The sequence below is a fragment of the Xenopus tropicalis genome, chromosome 1 (genome assembly GCF_000004195.4).
Source record: "Xenopus tropicalis strain Nigerian chromosome 1, UCB_Xtro_10.0, whole genome shotgun sequence".
NCBI lineage: Eukaryota > Metazoa > Chordata > Amphibia > Anura > Pipidae > Xenopus > Xenopus tropicalis.
The window spans coordinates 152,974,525-152,996,739 of record NC_030677.2 but is presented as its reverse complement, the minus strand read 5'-3'; the positions used below and the strand labels follow the sequence as shown (position 1 = coordinate 152,996,739).

General features: G+C 41.9%; 1 protein-coding gene and 1 pseudogene across 1 annotated transcript; both read left to right on the top strand.

Annotated features, from left to right (window-relative positions):
- The first annotated feature begins 5,064 nt into the window (after positions 1-5,064).
- Positions 5,065-11,619, top strand: LOC100497199 (annotated as a pseudogene).
- Positions 11,620-15,083: 3,464 nt separating this feature from the next.
- Positions 15,084-21,764, top strand: gstt1 (glutathione S-transferase theta 1). Its single transcript, NM_001006810.1, has 5 exons — positions 15,084-15,211; positions 17,474-17,561; positions 18,099-18,249; positions 20,613-20,789; positions 21,419-21,764. Exons 1-5 carry the CDS (start codon positions 15,097-15,099, stop codon positions 21,614-21,616), a joined length of 729 nt encoding a protein of 242 aa, NP_001006811.1. The 5' UTR covers positions 15,084-15,096; the 3' UTR covers positions 21,617-21,764.
- Positions 21,765-22,215: the final 451 nt, after the last annotated feature.

Genomic DNA, 22,215 nt, shown 5'->3' with positions numbered 1-22,215 from the left:
ATGTATTTGTCCCCTGATGTAACTTCATTCTCCTCGGTCTCTAGGAGTGACTTTCCATTATACAGCTGGAATAGCTTTTTTGCTGGCTGCATGAAAGGGAATAATAAATTTTTAGTCAACCTTATGAAAAATGTATCTATTATAAGTAATTGAATAAGTGCTGTATTTGGTTTAAGAGGTCCAAATAATGGGTTTTGATTGTGTATAGTTTGTGTGCAGTTTGTGTACATTTTGCCATGTGTTTCAAATAACAGTCCGGGGTGCTGCTGTCATTAGGGAAGTTAAGATTCTCACCTCAGTCAGCAGCTCCCCTAAAGTTACCAGGGGTGGCAATATGCTGCTCCTGGTAATTTAAAAAGCCAAAGTTCCTATTTTAAGTTAGAATTATGTATCTGCAGCATCTCTATAGGCCACCTCAAGGTGGTGTTAGTGGTCATAACAATTCCTTAAAGAATACAGTAAAATTATACAACCTTTAAAGATGGACGTTCCATATTGGCTGCCTTTGCAGAGAGATGTGAGTAGGTTTTCCATGGGTTTTTGTCATGGCTGTGTGAGTATGGGGACTGCTTTTAATGCTTGAATACAAGTTCCACACACTAAACCAACTGCTTTCTGATCCACCTACAGTATTTCACTAGTCAGTGCACCCAGGGCTATAATCATTGGTGATTTGTATTCCCCAACCATCTTATTACTGCTTTTGGTTGGAAAGGGGGTTCAGCTCTTTCCTCTTCCAGCATCACCCAATCAATAGATTCATAGAACGGGTGATGCCTGATGTCCCCTTTCAGTCCAAGGCGCTGCTTAGGCTTCTTTTTTAGGAGCTAAAGAATCAATGGACAAAAGCAAAACAAGAACACTAAGTAAAAAATGGATCTTTGCTAATTAAAAGAATAGTGAGAATACATTTTCATGTTGAGGAAATGTAAATAAAGGAATAAGGAAATGAAGATAAATTCTCATTTAGATTCTGAGATCTTAAATTTAGTTTTAGCCCAGTCAATGAGGAGAAATTTATTTATAAATGTTACAATGCTTCTATCACACTGTTGTTACCCACCTTTCCAAGAAGCTTTCTCAGATCATTATCCAGCCAATCATATATCTATATATATATTATACAGAGAGTAAGCTCTACGGGGCAGGGACCTCCTTCATCTTGTGTTTCTGACTCTTATTGCAACTGTACCTTGTATTTATTGTTGTACTTTGTATTTATCCATTATCTTTAATCCCCTGTTTGTATTAATGTATTCTACTGTACAGCGCTGCGTACATAAGTAGCGCTTTATAAATAAAGATATACATACATACATACATATCTCAGGCTGATATGACGTGATGGCTTTAATGAGCGCCTCGCTGTTGCTGTTAGCAAAGGGCAATGTGCCGGTGGCCATTTGTAGATGGTGATACCAAATGACCACCAGTCTACTGCTGCGTTATTCTTTTTGATCTAGAATCTTCAAAAAAAGGGAAAAAATTAAAAATTCTAAGTATGTCTATTGGGATAAAATTGGCAACAAAGTTCAATGGATTCAACTGACCATTGGGTGTGTGGAGTGCAGTGAGTAAAGATGGAAATGTGATATGAATATGAAGAAAAATTTCTTGTGAAAATTTCAAAAAACTTTCACCAAATTTCTCAAATTTTTAGAGAAAACTACGTTGAACGTTTTGGATAAGAACAAAACAAAATGTGAAACTTTTGTAAGATCATGTACAAATTATTGTGACTATCAATAAATACATGATTGATCGAATATATTGATTGAGTTTATGGGAGATTATGTGAGATTTATGTGAGATTTTTAGTAAATCTGCCCCTAAATGTGCTTTATTTCCATTTCTTACCTCAGGGGCCATGTATTCTAGGGTTCCAGCCCAGCCAGCAGTGGTGTCTCCTGGAAAGATGTTTTGCTTGGCCAGGCCAAAGTCATGCCAAAGAGATTCTAATTGTCCTTTTTGGTCAAAAAGTATATTCAGGGGTTTCAGGTCTCTGTAATATAGAGATTAAAGGAGTTACAGAAGAGAAGGGCTGCTGATTTGAAGAGCAACCTGTGTGAAGAAATCTATACTGACCGATGGATGATCCCCTTGCCATGTAGAAATTGGAGGCCGCAGATCATCTCCGCTGAATGGAACATGTTAAACAGGTAAATAAATAATGGTTAAGTCAGTGAAGATAATCCTAAAATACCTTTTTTGAAAATGAAAAAGTAATTTGAATATACTTCCTACTGTCAAAATATTGTATTCTATTCTTCTTATAGGTGCAATTGGAATTAAGCAATTTCTTAGTGATATTTTACTGGTAGCATTTACCCCACGTGCAACTTACTGAACTCTTTCCATGTCCAACCCGCCGTGTTGCTCCAGCTCATCATGAAGGCTGCCCCCACTCAGAAACTCCATCACATAGAAGGCGTGCCGCTGGTTACACAGACAAATGGAAAGAGTCAAGAGTCCTATGCTGCTTACACAGCATAGGGTAGTACCCACTCCTCTACATGCTGCACAAAAAGAATAAAATGATATAATAGGAATATATGGAATCAGCTCATTAATACTGTGGGTATTTCATGGGTACCCTGCATGTTGTTATTAATCTCTGCAGGCAGAATGCAGTACTGCAATATATAAATGTTACATGAACATGTATGGGGAGTACAAGGCAAGCAGGCCTTAAATAATGTGTATAATGGCATTAGGGGGGGTTTTGAAACTGTACTGTTTAAAGGAGTAAAAAAGGTAAAAACTAAGTAAGCTTTATCAGAAAGGTCTATGTAAATACAGCCATAAGCACTCACAGAAATGCTGCACTGGCTTCTCTGTGAAAAGATTTCTTGTGTCTGTAATTCATGTGCCAGAGACACGCAGCTCTCTGCTGTCTCCTCTCTCCTGCTCCCCCCTCCCTCAAGAATGCTAAGAACTCACTCCTCCCCTTAGGAATGTGGATCTGAGCCAATCAGCAGGAAGCTGACTCATAGGGGGAGATTTACAAAGACTGGAACGCGTCCGAAAGCACCGAGTGGATTCTCGACGATTTCTCGCGCGACTTTTTCGCGCGGCCATGCGTTTTTTTCAGAAATTTTCGTTTCCAATCAGAATTTTTCCCATTCGGGATTCGAACACGTGTTTTGATAAACCTGTCCCATAGTCTTGCTAACTGAGCATGTACATTTGGTCTGGGTGTCTGTGCAGGAGAGAGGCATTATGGGAACTTTCTTTACACAGCTCAGCGTTTTTTCTTCCTGTTTGGCTTTGGATCTTCTGAACAGGTGAAATATGGGGAGACTTAAGGGCACTATTTGCGCGCTCATGCGCGAACAGCGGGTGAGGGGTGCGCGCATGCGCTGTAGGCCAAATCATGCATACGGAGCAGTGGGAAGAAGTCCCCACTGCTCCGTATGGGTACAAAACTTTTAAAATTTTGGTGCGGCGGGGTGGCATGCCGCCCCAAGGTTTCTGCCGCCCTAGGCCCTGGCCTTTGTGGCCTCTCCACAAATCCGGGCCTGCTTTTGATGCATCTGCATGCCTGTTACAAGGAGCTCTGCCAGAGCCTGCACGGGGAAAGAGAGGGGGTGGAGGGGGGGTGGAACGGAAGCAAGCTAGGAGACTTGGGAGAGATGTGCTGCCTGAGCTCAGTAAGTCTTTGGTAAAGTCATTTTTTTTAAAAAACCACATACACTATTGCAATCTTTCTATTGTATATTTGCTAATAAAAGTATTTAGAAAGCATATATTGAATGTAAAAATTTTGTGTTACATTTCCTTTAAGAAAATGCTAATTGTAATAGAATTAACAATATGGAAAACTTTTTCATGCTAGTACAGGACTTTCTGTATAGTTCGTCAATTTAATCCATTAAGCAACAGCTCATTTGCAACAACTGAAGTTGCTACATGGGACATCAGCCTAATGGATAGTGATACAATATACAATATGTATTGACTTATGGAGATTCCCAGTTATTATTATTTATTTATTTATTTATAAAGTGCCAACATATTCCGCAGCGCTGTACAATAAGTGGGTTTCCTACATTGGACATACAGAGTAACATATAAAGCAATCAATAACCGATACAAGAGGTGAAGAGGGCCCTGCCCAAAAGAGCTTACAATCTACAAGGAGAAAGGGTTGAGACTCAAGGTGTGGGAATGGGCATGACCAGAGTTGTGAGAGGTGTGGCACAGGGTATTGCTAAACTAGATTAGGGTAAGCTTCTCTGAATAAATGTGCTTTTAGAGATCTCTAGAAGGCAGAGAGATTGGGAGAAAGTCTCAGCCCCAGTTTGTTAGGATTAAATCCCACAGGAGCACAAATGGAGATTTTTTAAAGCACCATAGCAGAAAGAATTATAGTGTAAGGCTGAAATACATGGCAAACTCCAAACTGTGCCCATGGCCTGTATTTGGTGACAGAAGATACCCCACCGATACAAAACTGTACCCAAATGAAAGTGTCACATATTATCCAGGCACAGTAACATCTAACTAGGTGTTTCTATGCAATATTAGCTTGCTTAAAGCAGTCAGATATAGATTCTACTATACAAACTGAATTGTACCTATAGAAAATAGTGGAAAGGAGTATATATACCTTAATAAATAAGCATAATAGTAAATATGAGTTTTTAAAAATGTTATCACCATTTTTCTTCTTGTTACTTGATAAATATGGGCCTATCTGATTGAATGCAATAGCAACCTATAAGTAAAACGTGTTTGCTTATTTTGGAAAAAGTTGATCCTCTTTTAATAGAAATCCTAACTAACTAAACTTTACTTGTTGTTTGCAAATGTAACTGTATCTGACAGTGTTGGTCTGGGCCTACCAGAGGACCTCACATACAGGGCCTATTCTAAGACTCATGGAACATGGGATATATTATCCAACTATGCATTTAAACCAGTAAAAAAACACTCAAGCAGAATGTTAATGGAAACCGACTATCAGCAGTTGGCTAAGTACATACAACTTTTCTATGTTATTTGGGACTAAGGGTAAACTCCTAGTGTCTTTCTGAACCAAAGCCAACCCCTTAATATGACGTGATGTTTGACCACTGGACAACTGAAGGTAATACAATTTACTGTTCAGGTTTGGTTCTGGATTCAGCCAAACCTTTTTTGATGGATTTGATTTTTGACTAAATCCTAAATATTATCCAGAATGCTCAGAACCTGGGGTTTTCCAGACAAGAGGTCTTTCTTTAATTTGGATCTCCATATCTTATGTCTACTGAAAAATAATTTAAATATTAATTAAACCCAATAAAATTGTTTTGTCTCCAATAAGGATTAATTATATCTTGGCTGGGATCAAGTACAAGGTAATATTTCGGAGCTTTTTGGATAACGGGTTTCTAGATAACGGATCCTATACCTGTACATACCTCAAATTTTTGTCACACACGCTTTTAATGCTAGTTAGTATAACTGTACTAGCTGTACTTTAGCTCTGTTTCATTTAGTATTCCTCTGCTTATGCCCATATCCTCCCATATATTCTATTGCATAATATATCTTCCTCAGGGAAAGATGTCTGCATGCTTGGAATAATCAGCATTACTCAGCAACTCCCCTCCATGGTGCCTCCTTATTGCTTATTTTAGTGGTTTTCCCACTTGGCTTTCAAAGCACATGTCCATGTATAATAAAAATTTTTCTTAAAGAGATAAATTCTGGATGCCTGAAATGGGGGATATTGCTTGTCCCTTACAATGTTTTCATATAAACAGATTAAATAACCAAAAATAATGATTAAATTAGCATTGTCTAGTCAATTTCCAGGCAGTTAATAGCGCAGAGGAGGTTCTATAAACTTTGTGTATTTTTACCCTTACCTCTTAAAAATAGCTTTTATTTTAGCCTTAGTCATCCTTTGGCTAATGTGTCACTTAAACTTTGCACGGGAGCATCTTACTAAAGACTTTAGGAAAGTAAATATTCTATGAAAAGTGCCTGCTCTTAAAGATGGAGACTTCTCAATGGCACAAAGGTGAGAAATGAAATCCGAAGGCTGGACCACTGCCTACACTGAGATATTTGCTGGGTATTTGCAGTAGTAGAGTGATAATGTATCTCTGTAACTATGTACACCAAGTTAGAAAGGAATGAAATATATTGAAAACAAAAACCTAGCTTGAATCTGATTCTGTGATTCTTAAGCTGACCATGTACCTGATTTTTTCCCAATAGCCAAGGTCATTTATTGTACAGGTTGTGAATGAGCGTCATGGGGGGGATGACTGAGGTGTGTATACCTTTTGGCCCGGCACTGGACAATATCAGGGTGATAAGTTTATTTGGCCTTCAGACCAACAATCGGATCATAATAGGCATCTAAAATGGCCCATCAGGAGAGAACCGCATCAACCTGACAATGCGGTACCTGTTCAATGGTACCGGCCTTCATGCAAAAGCTTCCAACTCGTGCTCAAGAGGCTGAATCAGCAGCTTAAATCAGCCATGTGTGGACAGCTTAAAGGGGACCTGTCACCCTAAGAAATAATTCCAAATCGTTTTCTATTGTGTGTCAAGCAAAATAAACTTCACTTATACTATATAAATGATTTAAATCTTGTTTCCTTCAGTCTTGGAAGTCACAGCAAGCAGACAGGCACCATTTGGCAAGCTTTATATCATGCCAAAATCTTGTTTATGTGCCAGAATGGGGGACCTGATGCACATGCCCTTGCACTGGCTACACAATAAGATGGTGAGGAGGGAGAAGAAAAGTGAGTACAGTGACATTTAGGAAGTGCTCAGTGGAAATGCTTCTTAAGAGGCAGGGCAGGCAATCTATGATTGACAGCTGGGATTTTTAAATGCCTTTAAAATGGGTATGATTGTGTTAATAAGAAATTAAATGGTATTTTTATTTTCTGCCAGCACTGCCATGATACTTTACCTGGCACGCAGATATAAAACCCCTGATCACTGGTACCCATCAGACCCACAGAAATGTGCCCAGGTTGATGAATACCTTGCTGGGCAGCACAATAACACCAGCCCGAATAGCATCAAGGTCTTTTGGGCCAAGGTAAGGATTCTTTGCTTTTGTGTCCAATAGAATAGAACTAAGCTAGGAATTAAGGGTGATTTACATCTGCAAGTTCGGTTGCAGGCCACAAAATTCTATGCTCTATGAAACTCAGTATAGTTGTGCTATACTAAGCCCATTAGCTGCAGCACAGATGCGCCAAAAGAAGCAGAAGCACATATCACTCTCACACTGAAAGCCAACTGTACTTTAAGAGCAATTGTGTTTATCATGATGCATTAACTGCAATTGTGTTAGGTGCAACCCCCCTGATGACCACAACACTGCTATAGTTCTGTGAAAAAATGTTACATTGTGGGAAAAGAACATAGTAATTGCCAGGGTCGGACTGGGGGGTGAAGGGCCCACTGGGGCTCCCTGCCGCCCCCCCCCCCCGCAGGGGCCCCCCTAACCCCCCTTGCAGGGCCCCCCACCCGATGTCCTCCCCCGAGTACATAAATTTAACGCATCAGGGGAGGAGGCGTCGGGCAGGGGGAGCGCCGGCAAAGGGTCGGGTCTGGGCCACCGGGGCCCACTAGACCCGGGGCCCACCGGGATTTTTCCTGGTGGCCCAGTCCGACCCTGGTAATTGCTCTCAAAATTTCACTTGCTCACATAAGTGGCAGTCATAAATTATATTTTGGGCTTCCATACTAGCTCTAGGTGATGGAATGGTGTAAAGTACATGCAGTACACTGATGTAATTGTGCAAATGGAGAACACTTTACTTGTGCCTATTTCTATTCGTACAAAGGGATTATAAACACCCATCTGCCAACACCTTTATGTTGATCCAGAGCACATGCTCTGAGCTCCTGTCAGTTACCTGAGGTCAGGGACCTATTCACAATACACAGTGTCAGTATGGAATATACAAGGCACAATACTAGCTTACAACAGCTCAGAAACCAGTGCATATGGTTTTGCCCTGTAATAATCATCCCCATACCAGTAGCTTATATGACAAACTGAATAATTTCTGGTGATTGCAAAGCTTAGCTTCTCAAGCCTATGGCACGTGAACTGTCAACAAAATCCAAGCTGGTGAATTGGTCAGTTTAGTCCTGCATCATTACTATTATAGGGCTTCTGAACATTATCTGTTGGTACAGTAAGTCAAGCACATATATAAAATAAAGCATTCACATTCCCATCTCCTAACTGCGCTGGCAGTAGGGCAGTTGTAAATTATCCCTATTCTCATTTAAGAAATCATACATCTTAAATGCTGCATAAAACTGCAAATAAGTGACAATTGTATCATATGTCTCCATGTGATTTCCATGCAAAGTATATAATCTGATTTTGAAAGGGAAAGAGTAAAACTGATCTTGTGATAAACTGTTTGGATCCCACTTAGTTGCTGTCCAGAAAAATGGGAACACAATTCCTTTTGCTATTGGATTTATTTGTGGCTGCACGCCAAGTCTAAAGTTCAGCCAGACTGTGTAGCATGCATAGATAAATGTGCCCACCCCCAACATATTATTATTATATTATTTAAATAACTGTAACCTCTATTTCAGCTCAATAGCTGCCTTCTACTATTACCAGTAGAACATGGGTTACACTGTATTTTCGCACCCAGAATGGGCTTTCGCTAGGTGGGAGAGAAAGGTGAGGGTGTTACAGAGGGAACCAGACAAACAACAAAATAATAGGCGTTTATTTAACATCCACAGGGTTTACTCACAATACAGCTTCTCAGAGGCGAGTGGTACAGGCAACACCACATGAATCTCACTTCACCTCTGTGACACACCCTATAATTGATCCCCTCAGGGAATTCTCTTCTGATTCCCTGTTCACTTGGATCCCTACATTACAGGCAATGTGGCCTGGGAGAGATACCTCCAGAACTGCAAGTCATATGTAGGAGCTCAGAACTGCTCTTTCTAGCTCAACCCTAACTGCCTTACACCCCTAGAGTGGTATTATAAAGGGAGCTACACCTGCCACTATCTAATGCCTCATTCACGGGCCCTGTTCCCCGACTTCAACTGGGCCTGGGCCCATGCCCTGGGCTCACTGCACACATCCACCCTGTTCCTCAGGTGGAAGCAAACAAGAAGGTGCCACTCCTTTCCCAGTACTATACCAAAGTGAGGCAGGATGTGGTCACCATACCTACTAGCTAATAGCACACATATGTACATTAACTTATTTCGATACATTCCCTTCTGCCCAGCAACTAAGGGAACTGAACCTGTAGGGATTTAAAGCCATATGGGCCATCTACCCCTATGGGTCCCTACATTATAATATTAACAATGATTAACATGAAGGGGAATTGTTGTGTACACATTTTTGTGTCACACCTGTGTCAGGTGGACATCACACACAACCCCCATCTTAAATTCTGTGACCCCCCCCCATGAATAATATCCTGTCTTGGAAAGCAAGACCAAATGACTTTGTATGTGAAATGTTAATTGTATCTCTATCCTAGTAGCTGTTGAAATGATGGTGACAATGCTTAGATGTTGTCCTTGTGCGATTCTGTCTCATTACATTTGCAAGGCAAATAACACAAGGCACACATGGAACCTCCCTATGGATTTAGTGAAGATTTTTTAAGAGTTAGTATCCTAGCTAATGCTCATTTGTGTGCCTTGCCCTGTGGGACAAATTATCACATTTAGAATGCATTTCCACAACAGTTTTAATTGCTTCTCTATTTGCCACTAAGTCAGAGACAGATCCAGTGCTGGAGTCACAGGTACCTGATAATGCCCAGGGTTCCACTTTGTATTGCCAGTGCCATTGCCCAAAGAGCAGGTCACCTGTTGCAGTATCCATTTTGTGCCTCAAAAACTATGTAAGCTATGTATCTGGAAATACTGCATTTTTCATTTCTGCAAGGATTGTGTGTGTTCTTACAGTGTTGGCATGGGTTTCCTCTGGGTACTCTGGACCTTAGATTGTCCATTGCAGCAGGGACTGATGTTAATGGAGTAAATTTAATACATTTGCTACACAATTAATGACTTCAAACATAGAGCTCAACCAGGGTAATGTTTCTTATTCAATATTCACGATTTCACATAAATAAATAGGTCCTCAAATGCTTGGACCCCCAAAACTTTGGTTCTGAGACAATATTTCTAATATATTGCAAACCAGTGTTCCCTTCTAACCTGTGTGCTTGTGCTTCAAAATACTTAGAAGTAATTGCCCCACTTGGTCCCCCAGAATTCATTAATGTCTCTAGTGTCAGTTAGCTTGCAACTGCATTGATCGGTACAATACAAATTAAATAGATGCCACACGTGCCATAAATGTTAACCTCTTATTGTGCTATAGCTGCTAGACTACTAAAATTTGTTGAGCCCAGCACACATGCAGCTTTTAGATCACGTTTTAAAAATGTATTGGTGTATAAGGCATGTCCTTGAACTGTGTAGCCTGTAGAATACAGTATAAAGGAAAGTTAAGATAACTTTTAGAGATATTAAGTAATTCTTTCTTTCACACCTGCCGATTTCGGGAACTTGGTGTAGAGCCTTAAATATTACATTTATTGTTTTTTCTGTTTTTATGACAGTTCATGACACCACTAATACTGGGCCATGAAGCTCCCTGTGAAAAAGTGGATGCAATACTGGCAGACTTTAATAACAATGAACTCTTCATTGCTGAGGATGAGATCTCTGTGGCAGACCTGGTGGCCATTGTGGAGATCATGCAGGTGAGAATGCAGTAGCTGTTGCTGCTTATGAATTAAATGAAGCTTTCTCTTTTTAACTTCTTCATATGCACATAAAATATGTATAGCTCTCATAACTTAGTGCATTGTCTTCCAGGTTTCATACGTACAGGTTTCATCCGTTCATACGTATTAGGAAGTCTTTGCTTTCGGGTACATTAACTTGGAATTTCCATCTGTACTGATATGAATCTATACTGCGTCAAGCAGTAGGCAAGCAGGTTTCTTATGCAAAGAAGAGAGCAAGACACAAAAAATGCTGTAACAAAGAAATTTGCCGTCTCTTTATTTCACATAACAAAACATGGGCAGGGCAAACACAAGTTTCTTTCATCATAGTCTGTCAGTGACACAGTGAACCAGCTTGATGGCTCAGAATGGTGTGACGGCCATCTTGCATCTTCCTGGCAGTTTTAATTTAACACACAACTAAAGTAGTTGGATAAAGCAGTTGTTAAATGCCACTTTGTAGTCTAAATATTACTGTTCATTTGGAATTTCACTCAGGTAACTCAAATACAAACAGTTGTGGCTTACTAAATTGTGCACATTCGCAGCTGTTTCACCTGAGCTTTTTCTACTTCACAGGTGGTGGGAGGTGGCGTAAATGCATTTGATGAGCGACCAAAGCTGGCAGCCTGGCAACAGCGGGTGGTAGAGGCTGTTGGAGAAGAGATCTTTATGTAGGCACACAAAGGCATCCTTAATAGTAAAAAAAAAAAGGGCCAGTGAACCTCTACCCCCGGAACTCCTCGAGGTACTCAAACACACTTTGCTTTCTGTGATCCAGTAAATTTGTAGCAAAATGCAAAATTCTGCATCCATAAGCCATTGTTAACAGACTTCAGTGATGTGTATATCTATGTGTTGTGTATAGCACTGTGTGCAATGACATTTGTAATAAAACATTGGTATCGATGTTAAGAAAGTTTTACTTGTGCCATTTTCTTTTATCATGTGACAAAACCCATTTCCTTTTTTACTTTTGTCATATCCAAAATATGTGCATTTTCAGACTTCCACTTCCTTTTGCACTTATCCTTGGTTTTAGCCATGTTATGTAAGATGAAAGAGGTGCTTTAGGTAAGGCAATGGCAGGACATGTAATTGCTTCTGAATCTAGAGGACTGTTAAAGCAATAATATGCTTAATGAAAAGATTGTGTTTCTGCTGACATTATTTCTTCAATGTATTTTGGAAATTTACCCTCTCTTCCACCACTCCTACCTATGGCCCAGAAAGTTTATACTAAATTAATGAAAGAGGAAGACTTATAAATATTTTGGGCTTCAGTATATTTCAATATAACCCTTCTTTTTTATATGGGGAATACATATCTGCTAAATAAAGTGGTAGTTCTCTTTAAGTATGATCTACACACCAGTATTTTAAGACAATTTTGATTAATTTTTTGATATCTTTTAATATCTTTAAAGGGGAAATGTTGTAGATCTTTGAAGCAGGTGCTGCCATTGCTGGGTATATGGCATACAAAAGCACCACACCAGTTGTTATACCCGTTATTTACCATTGCATTACCAATGGTAATACTTGCGAGTGCATCAGTGTATCAATGAAAGATCGCAATAGTTTGGTGAACTTGCCAAAAAAAACATTCTTCGTGTGTATAGTAGCTTTAGGCTTTCAATCTGGGCAACTTTCCTGCAGTCTCTAAAATACCATGAAACTGTGAGGAGAGAAGAATAAGAAAAGGAATTGAAAGAGGTTGGAAGCAGGGGCGAGCCAAGCCGACCGGGCGCCCTAGGCAACCTGGTCGGCCACCCCCCCGTGGTTTTGGTGCTTATGCGCATTTCGTGCAGGGGCAATAGCGATCCTTATAATGGAGCACAGACTAGGGGTAGGCAAGGGAGGCTCCTGCCTGGCGCCCTAGGCAGCTACCTCTTCTGCCTACCCCTAGTTCCGGCCCTGGTTGGAAGGAAAGTGAGGATATGATTGCACTAAAAAATGTTTAGTAAAGAGAAGAGTGGATAGTAGAGAATATAAGTAAAAAAAGAAATAGGGGAATAGAGACTAGGGGACCAAGGAATAAAATGTGAAGATAAAGGAAATCAACAAATTAAAGTGGTAGTGGGACTGAGAGCTAGAATCCAAAGTAATAATTAAGAATTTCAAGTGCACAGAGGCCAAAACTGTCATTTTGCATTTGCCAGAATCCAGATTGCCAGTCCAGGCCTGCAGACAAATCAGTTGTTGTTTTAACTGAGATACATAAAAGACAACAGTAAATATCTTATATTTTTCATAATTTATACTGCAAATACTAAACTTTATTTTAGAATTCTTTTCTTTTTAGGTGGGTTCTCTTAGATGGCTGACTAAAAATGTGTTGAATTTCCTCAAACTCTGAATGAACAGCAACATTTTTGAAAGTTTTTCACACGCATAAATTAAAATCAGTGCAATCAAGACATCAGCACATGTTAGGCTGTTTTAATATAGGTCGGATATAACAAGAGATAGCCAAAATCTGGGGCCAGATTCATGAAAGTACGAATCCGAATCACGAAATCCGATTATTTCTGATGATTGCAAAAGTCACGGAAATTCTGTTCGTTTCAATACGATGATTTCGTACTTATGATCCAAAATTTTCGTATTGAAACAATCGTTTGCGAATGGTGATCAGATAGTCATGAAATTTTCGTATCTGAACAATTGTAAACATGGGAAAACCTTTCTGACTTTGAACCTTCAGTGCATGATTTTGGAAGCCTCCCATAGGATTCAATGGCACTCTGCAGCTCCAACCTGGCCCAAGGAAAGTCTCCCATAGGGCTCAATGGCACTCTGCAGCTCCAACCCGGCCCAAGGAAAGTCTCCCATAGGGCTCAATGGCACTCTGCAGCTCCAACCTGGCCCAAGGAAAGTCTCCCATAGGGCTCAATGGCACTCTGCAACTCCAACCCGGCCCAAGGAAAGTCTCCCATAGGGCTCAATGGCACTCTGCAGCTCCAACCCGGCCCAAGGAAAGCCTCCCATAGGGCTCAATGGCACTCTGCAGCTCCAACCTGGCCCAAGGAAAGCCTCCCATAGGGCTCAATGGCACTCTGCAGCTCCAACCAGGCCCAAGGAAAGTCTCCCATAGGGCTCAATGGCACTCTGCAGCTCCAACCCGGCCCAAGGAAAGCCTCCCATAGGGCTCAATGGTACTCTGCAGCTCCAACCCGGCCCAAGGAAAGTCTCCCATAGGGCTCAATGGCACTCTGCAGCTCCAACCCGGCCCAAGGAAAGCCTCCCATAGGGCTCAATGGTACTCTGCAGCTCCAACCTGGCCCAAGGAAAGTCTCCCATAGGGCTCAATGGCACTCTGCAGCTCCAACCCGGCCCAAGGAAAGTCTCCCATAGGGCTCAATGGCACTCTGCAGCTCCAACCCGGCCCAAGGAAAGTCTCCCATAGGGCTCAATGGCACTCTGCAGCTCCAACCCGGCCCAAGGAAAGTCTCCCATTGGGCTCAATGGCACTCTGCAGCTCCAACCCGGCCCAAGGAAAGTCTCCCATAGGGCTCAATGGCACTCTGCAGCAGCTCCATCCCGGCCCAAGGAAAGTCTCCCGTAGGGCTCAATGGCACTCTGCAGCTCCAACCCGGCCCAAGGAAAGTCTCCCGTAGGGCTCAATGGCACTCTGCAGCTCCAACCCGGCCCAAGGAAAGTCTCCCGTAGGGCTCAATGGCACTCTGCAGCTCCAACCCGGCCCAAGGAAAGTCTCCCATAGGGCTCAATGGCACTCTGCAGCTCCAACCTGGCCCAAGGAAAGTCACGCTACCGAAGTTTGAATGAACCTAAAACTTTCATACTTGTTGCGGTAATTACTATTTTGTTGCACAAATTGTTGCAAAGTATGAAAAAGTTGCACAAATTAAGGTAAATATCGCAGAAAATACGCAAAAGTTGTAAACTTTAGAAAAAATACGAGTTTTTTGTATTCAGACCCATCGTACTTTAATGAATGTGCCTCTCAGTGTAGCTATTTAGAAAAAGACCTGTGCATAAAGTCACTTGACCGGTTTTAAAAGAGCGAAGTGGCAGCCATAGACCTATAACCTTATTATTACGCAATTATGATTAGCACCTCTTTGCTGTCTCAGTATTTTCCTTGACAGCAGCACACCTTTGCCCTAAGCAGCAAAGCCCAACATTACAACACCGGGCTCCCTATCTATGCAGAAGCCTGACTGAGGCTAAGGGCGTTAAACTGGGCGGGACAATATAAATGGCACCGTGTCACGGGGGTAGAGGCGGGGTGTATAAGAGTTATTAGAAGTTGCAGATAGTTCTGAGTGCCACATTCCCCAGAGTTGCCAGCTGACTATACGCAATGGCTGAGCTCACACTGTATCTGGATCTGCTGTCCCAGCCCTGTCGCTCCGTCTACATTTTCGCCAAAGCCAATAACATCCCGTTCAACAACCATCAAGTGCGGCTTTTTAAAGGTGAGGTGTTGGGAGGAGCGATAGGTGCTGTGTGTGTCACACCTATATACCATGCTAGAGAGCGGTTCCTGGGCTACACAGGGAAATCAATATAGGGACCCCATGGGACCAAAACGTCTTTTATGAACTACCCCTCCGTGGCCCCTGTACTTCCTGCACCTCCTGCTATTGCGGGCTGCGATATTTTCTCTGAGATTTCTCCTGCTCATGGAGGAGATGTTCGTGTCCCTTTCAGTGGTTATATAATCTGCCCCAGTAGTTCAATTTGAGCAGTGGGAATTGGGTGCCATCTTTTCTATACGTTTTGGAAGCTACACGGGGTTTATTTTTGCCTGTCTGTGTCCCATTACTAGAGTTCATAATGCGGAAAGTGGCATTCATTTAAGGCACTATTCTCTGTATAGGGTACAGTTACCAGATCACTTAAAGGGATTCTGTCATGATTTTTATGGTATACTTTTTACTTCTAAATTACACTGTTTCCATAGCAAATAATTCACTTGCCCATTTGAAATTTTATTCTTGAGCCAAAAAATGTATTTATTTTTTTTAGTTGTAATATGGGTGTGTAGGCAGCCATCTCAGTGCATTGTGCCTGAGTCTGAGCTTTCAGAAGGAGCCAGCGCTACACATTAGAACTGCTTTCAGCTAACCTATTGTTTTTACTACCCCCATGTAACTGGAGGAGTCCCAAGCTGGACTTGGATTTCTTGCTCTTGAGTGCTATTCTGATATCTACTGGGAGCTGCTATCTTGCTCCCTTCCCATTGTTCTGCTGATTGGCTGCTGGGGGGAAGGGGGGGAAGGAGAGGGTGGTGATATCACTCCAACTTGGAGTTGTGTGACTGAAGTTTATAAGAAGTCACATAGCCATGGAAAGCGGAGAACATGGATAGCCCCATGTAGAATTTCAAAAATGAAATGTAAAAAAAATCTGTTTGCACTTATGAAAAATAGATTTCAATTTTAGGATTTGGCTGGAGAAGCCCTATTAACTGATATCTTTTGAGAGAAAAAAACATGTTTTACTTTAAGAATTCGGGGACATCTAGCACATTCAGCTAGAAGGGCTGCACTGATGTACATAATTTAATGCCCTGCCCAACATGCATTAATTAGGTGTATCTGAATTCTTAAGTGATCTGGTAACCCTACTATGGTTAGTATGGTTACCAAATGACTTGAGAAACTGCTGATGTAAAAACTGAATCTGAATTATGTGGCATTCTGACTGACCTGGTGCTACAGGGATGATCCATAGCCATTAATCTTCTGTCACTGCTTCTAGCAGATAATGCTAGAGCAAACCCAAACTTTAGGAGCCTGGTAAGCTACCAGCCTGACATTAGATTGCGTAGGGGTGCAACACATAACAGTGTTACATAATAATGGAAAAGCATGAATCTGTACCCCACACTTCATTTGCTTAAAATATTTATAACTGAGCCAGACCTGCTATCATCTGTGATTGTCAGAGGTAGGACGTATCACTAGATGGGGTTGAGTAAGGGTGGTGACATCTTCGAGGGCAGGTGAGACAGACCTGTTACATCAACAGAGGGGGCTGGCTGGTAAGAGAAAATAGACCTGCCAGTGACATGTGCAGTGCCCTTTATATTCCTGTACGTGCTTGACTTACTGATAAAGCTGCAGAACCAGGCTGGCACTTCTACAAACTGGTTAAATGCAGGTTGGGTGTGGATCTACGTGATTAAACCTGTTCAAGTTTCTCCGTCCTTCTTTTTGGAACAAATAGTTTATAGTACAATGCAAGCTAAAAGGCGAAGGAAGAAAATAATAACTGATGGGTGTAAAATGTTAGGAGCCCCCAATGATATGAATAATTTACCTGTTTCCCAAGGCCAGTGCTCCTCTACATCATTCTAAGTTAAATGTGAACAACCCCTTTAAGGCTAATGTCCCACGGAGCCAGTTAGTCCCCCGCGATAGATCTCTGCTACTGGGGGCGACTAACCACTCTGAAATGCCTTTCCACTGGCAACAATAGGAGTCGCTGGTGGAAAGGCCTACACATAGCTTCGGCTTTCCGAAGTTGCACAAAGCTGCAAGAGTGGGTGACCAACTCGCTCTGTGGGACATTAGCCTAAGCCTGTGGTAGAGAGTCATGTTACTACCTGTGATGTTCTAGCAGATTAGTAGACCTTTCTCTGTATTCACCACACCCAAGATATTATATTTTGTAATTCATTCTTTTTTCTAAGTCACTTACATGCAACTTGCACCTTTGTGATCTCCCTGCAGGGGAGCATCTTACTGAGGAGTATGGGAAAGTGAATGTGCTACGCAAAGTGCCTGCTCTGAAAGATTGCGACTTCTTTATGGCTGAAAGGTGAGCTGGGGATAGAATACCAAAAGTTGCCCTAGCTAACAACATAAGGCTTATTTTGTACTTCTTGTTTAAATGTATGTAATCGGTAAATTAGGCTGAGTAATGCAGGACAGTAGAAAAGAGTCTGCTAATGAATGTTATACTGCAGTATAGCTGTGAGCTTCTCCTATTGGCCAGTGCCTTGGTATGTGTGAAAGGTCATTGGTAAGCATGAACTGATAGGGTGCACACCTAATATTGCTTCTGTACGAACTTTCCTGATTCAGCCCAAAAGCCTTTAGATCAGATTGGTTCATCTATACACAAGCATGGGCAGATCATAGAGGAATCTGCCCATTTATTGCCAGCTTAATTCTATCCAATTCACAGCAGTGTGAATGATATTTATTATATGCTGTATGTAATCAGATTTATATTGTTTTTGCCAAACCTGCATATGGCATATCCATTTTAGTAGGCAACAGCGAAGACATTTGCAGTTGTAGAGAAGTCTTCTGTCTTAATAAAAAATTAAATGGTATTTGCATTTTTTGCCAGCACTGCAATGCTGCTCTACATGGCACGCAAATTTAAAACTGCTGATCACTGGTACCCATCAGATATACAGAAGTGTGCCAAAGTTGATGAATACCTTGCTTGGCAGCACACTAACACCCGACCCAATGGTTCCAAGGTCTTCTGGGTCAAGGTAAATACAACTTTGCATTTTGTAGAAGCTTCTGTGCAGAGTCATATAAAAGCTTACAATCTAGATGGTAACTTACAGACAGAATATAAGTGCTGTAGGGGGTGACACTGCAATATAAGTGCAGATCCCAGATGTGCTGTGTGAGTGCTCCAAGAAGTAGTCTTTAAGTTTAATTTAAAAAGACTGAGGGAGGATTCTCTCCGGTGGAAATCAGGGAGGGCATTCCAAATGTAAGGGGCAGCAAGGCAGAAAGGTTTTAGGCGGGAAACGGCAGTAGTAGGGGGGGGGGGGGTGCAATCAAGTGGTTGGTCTGTGAGGAAAGGAGGAGTCGGCCAGGAACGTACGGAGACACAAGAGAAGAGATGTAGTGAGGAGCAGAAGAATGGAGGGCTTTGAAGGTTAAGAGAAGGAGTTTGTAAGATATTCTTTGTTTAATAGGAAGCCACGATAAGGACTTTAGCAGGGGAAGGGCCTGAACTCTCCTGGATGAGAGGAGGAGAATTCTAGCAACAATATTTAATATAGACTGCAGGGGAGAGAGACGGGAGTTAGGAAGGCTGGTTAGTAGCACGTTACAGTAGTCAAGTCTGGATAGGATGAGAGCATGCATGAGCAGCTTAGCTGTTGCAGTAGAAAGTAAGGGATGGATTTTGGCAATATTGTGTAAGAAAAAGTGACTGGTTTTGACAGTGGATTAAATATGGTCAGAAAAGGAGAGACAGGAGTGAAAGATCACCCCCAAACGTGGGTATTTGAGCGTACCATCGATAGAGATAGTAAGGGGGGGGGTGTAGGACTAGGCTTTAATGAATATAGTATAGAACAGTGCTGTCCAACTGGCGGCCCGCGGGCCGCATGCGGCCCGTGGCCCCCCACCTGTCTGGCTGCTTTGATGGCTTACCTTTGAGTAAGCATTAAATGGTATCAGTACTGAGATTAACTGGCCCCCTGCATGGTTCTCACCTCAGATTCAGGCTGTAATCCCTCTGTATTGTTTAAAAATGTAATCCCCTGTGTTTTTCACACCTTTTAATACCTGCATTGTTCATCCCCTGCAGTGTTCACACCTCAGGCTCAGGCTGTAATCACCCACATTGTTCACTTCTTCACACCTCAGACATAGGTACTGTAGGCAGAGTATGGCACATACAGCCAGCATAGGGCAGGTAGAGTATGGCACATACAGCCAGCATAGGGCAGGTAGAGTATGGCACACACAGGCAGGGTAGGGCAGGCAGAGTATGGCACACACAGGCAGGGTAGGGAAGGCAGAGTATGGCACACACAGGCAGGGTAGGGCAGGCAGAGTATGGCACACACAGGCAGGGTAGGGCAGGCAGAGTATGGCACACACAGGCAGGGTAGGGCAGGCAGAGTATGGCACACACAGGCAGGGTAGGGAAGGCAGAGTATGGCACACACAGGCAGGGTAGGGAAGGAAGAGTATGGCACACACAGAAAGCATAGGACAGGCAGAGTGCTGCCTGTGTGTGCCATACTCTGCTTGCCCTATGCTGCTTGTGGGAGGTGAACCTGGCAGGGGTTTGTTGTGGGAGCTTGTTAGCAGTTGGAAATAGCCATTAAATGGTCCCAAAGGTGTGTAATTATGTACTGGGGGTTGCTCTGCTATCCACAGGGGAGGAGGAGGCATATGGAATTTAAGGGTATATCTTAATATGACATAATTCTTTCACATATGAATGATGGTTGATATCCCCACAGTAAGGACCAAGCATTTGGGATTTTGCTGTGCTACCACCATTGTGATAAAATAGGTGTGGTTTGAAGTGGGTGTGGTTTCAAAAAGGGGTGTGGTCAAAACTGGCTTCCATTAGCAGCCCTCCACCATGTATGCTAGAGAAATTCCGTCCCTCGGCACCGTAGAAGTTGGACAGCACTGGTATAGAACAAAGAGCCAGCTACTGTAAATGCCCCTGCAACATTCAGTGGAGGATTGTGTTGGAGGAGCACATATCTATACCTGTGTAACAATTATTCACTTCCCCTTTAATAAATGTAAACTTTGATTTGATAGAGAGAAACCAGTAGAGCTATATAAATAAAGATATGCATTCCTCTGAGTGGTGGTGCAAAGGGCTGGATGAGTATTTTCAAAACCGAATATTTTAATACTTAAAATATCTGAAGCATAAAAAGCTTTGGTGGTAGAACCAACCAAGAGCCACATCAGGGTCACTACTGTAGTTTCAGCAGCTCCCAGTTCCTGTGGAGGTGTATAGTCATAATTAGGGAATTGCTAATTTAATTCTTCTGTGTTAAAGGAGAGTCCCTTAAGAGTGACTTTTACAACTGTAAAAACCAAAGAGCCTAACATTATGTTTTTTTTTCTTGAAAATTGTCAGTGTTTGACACCACTAATACTGGGCCAAGAAGCTCCTGCTGAAAAAGTAGATGCAGTAGTGGCAGAATTCAACACCACCATGAACAATTTTGAAGAAAAATTCCTGGGGAACAAACTCTTCATTGCTGGGGATGAGATCTCTGTGGCAGACCTGGTGGCCATTGTGGAGATTATGCAGGTGAGAATGGGTGTGGAATTAGAGGGGCAGGCAGGTTTTTCTTAACGTTGCATGCCGGGCTCCTCCGAAGGTTGTTTTTGTTGTTTTTTTTTTTTTTTTTTTGTCATCGGGGGGCCCGGCGTGCTCTAGAAACACCACTGATTTCAGCACTGTGCAACATGAAGTCATATTCGTATATTATTCCTGATATTTCAAAATGATGGTGAGCAAGGGTTATGGATTTTATTTGGGGACTGGCCTTTCAGTTTAGATCTTTTAGATGGCTACTTTTTTACTTTTTGTTACTAATGTTCATTTTGTATATCCCCCAAATCTTGTGTATTTACCATCTATGTAACAAGTAGGAAGTGCTGAATAAAAAGTAATGGTAATTAAAAATCTGAGAGGGTAGGCAATATATGCTTGACAGCTCAGATTTTTAAATACATTTAGTACAAATATAGATGACTTAATAAAAGAGGGTTGGTTTCATGTTTAATTTGCAAAGGACTTTTATTATACAGCTTTTTATGTCTGGGTGACAGGTTAATAGAGATACTAACATTCAGTGAAAATTGAAAAATGTAAAATGCTGTTGTGCTTAATGTGCTTACACAGTGGTTCTGAATGATCTCATTTCTACTTCATAGGTGGTGGCAGGGGGCATAAATGTATTTGATGACCGACCAAAGCTGGCAGCCTGGAAGAAACGGGTAGTAGAGGCTTTGGGTGAAGAGCTCTTTTTGGAGGCACATGAGGGCATCCTTAATGCTAAGAAAATGGCAAGTGAACCTTTAGCCCCTGAACTTATGGAATTTCTGAAATCCAAGTTACTATCCATGAAGTGAATATGGTGTCCATTCATCAGATGAATTTGCTGCAGCCCTGAGCCAGAGCTGTTGAGCTTATAGTTTCAGTGTATCTTGATGTTATACCACTTCTTTCTGTCTAAACATACAAGGAGGATGCTTCCTTTTAATAAATAATCAAAAACAAGTTTGCAGGGTGCTCTCCTGTGTCCAGTTACAGAATTTTGAAACAAGTTGTTTTTTTGTAACTGCTCATCTTTTTTTTAGATCATCTATCTTCATGCAGAGCATGCATAACACATACATGTTTAGAGTTGCAGTATCAATCTAAAATAGAGCAATTAATGTCGGGGCCACCTTTAGGAATTGTTGTACCCCTGTACCACTTAGCTAGCAAGGCCCCCTGAGCAGAGGACCCTGCCCACAAGTAGAATTCATCGCCGAGGACCCTGCCCACGAGTAGAATTCATCGCCGAGGACCCTGCCCACAAGTAGAATTCATCGCCACACTGTAACCTACACCTTACAGTACACAGAAGGGCTGACTGTTATAATTAGATTCATCTTCAAGGAGTTTGTATGTTTTCCCTGTGTCTGCGTGGGTTTCCTTCAGTTTTTTCCCATACTCCAAAAACATA

Excerpts from the sequence above, each read along its gene's own strand:
- gstt1 (NM_001006810.1), top strand. The coding sequence starts at position 15,097 with ATGGCTGAGCTCACACTGTATCTGGATCTGCTGTCCCAGCCCTGTCGC. Across the intron at positions 15,212-17,473 it reads TCAAGTGCGGCTTTTTAAAG|GGGAGCATCTTACTGAGGAG; the intron begins GTGAGGTGTTGG and ends ATCTCCCTGCAG. Across the intron at positions 18,250-20,612 it reads CCAAGGTCTTCTGGGTCAAG|TGTTTGACACCACTAATACT; the intron begins GTAAATACAACT and ends GAAAATTGTCAG.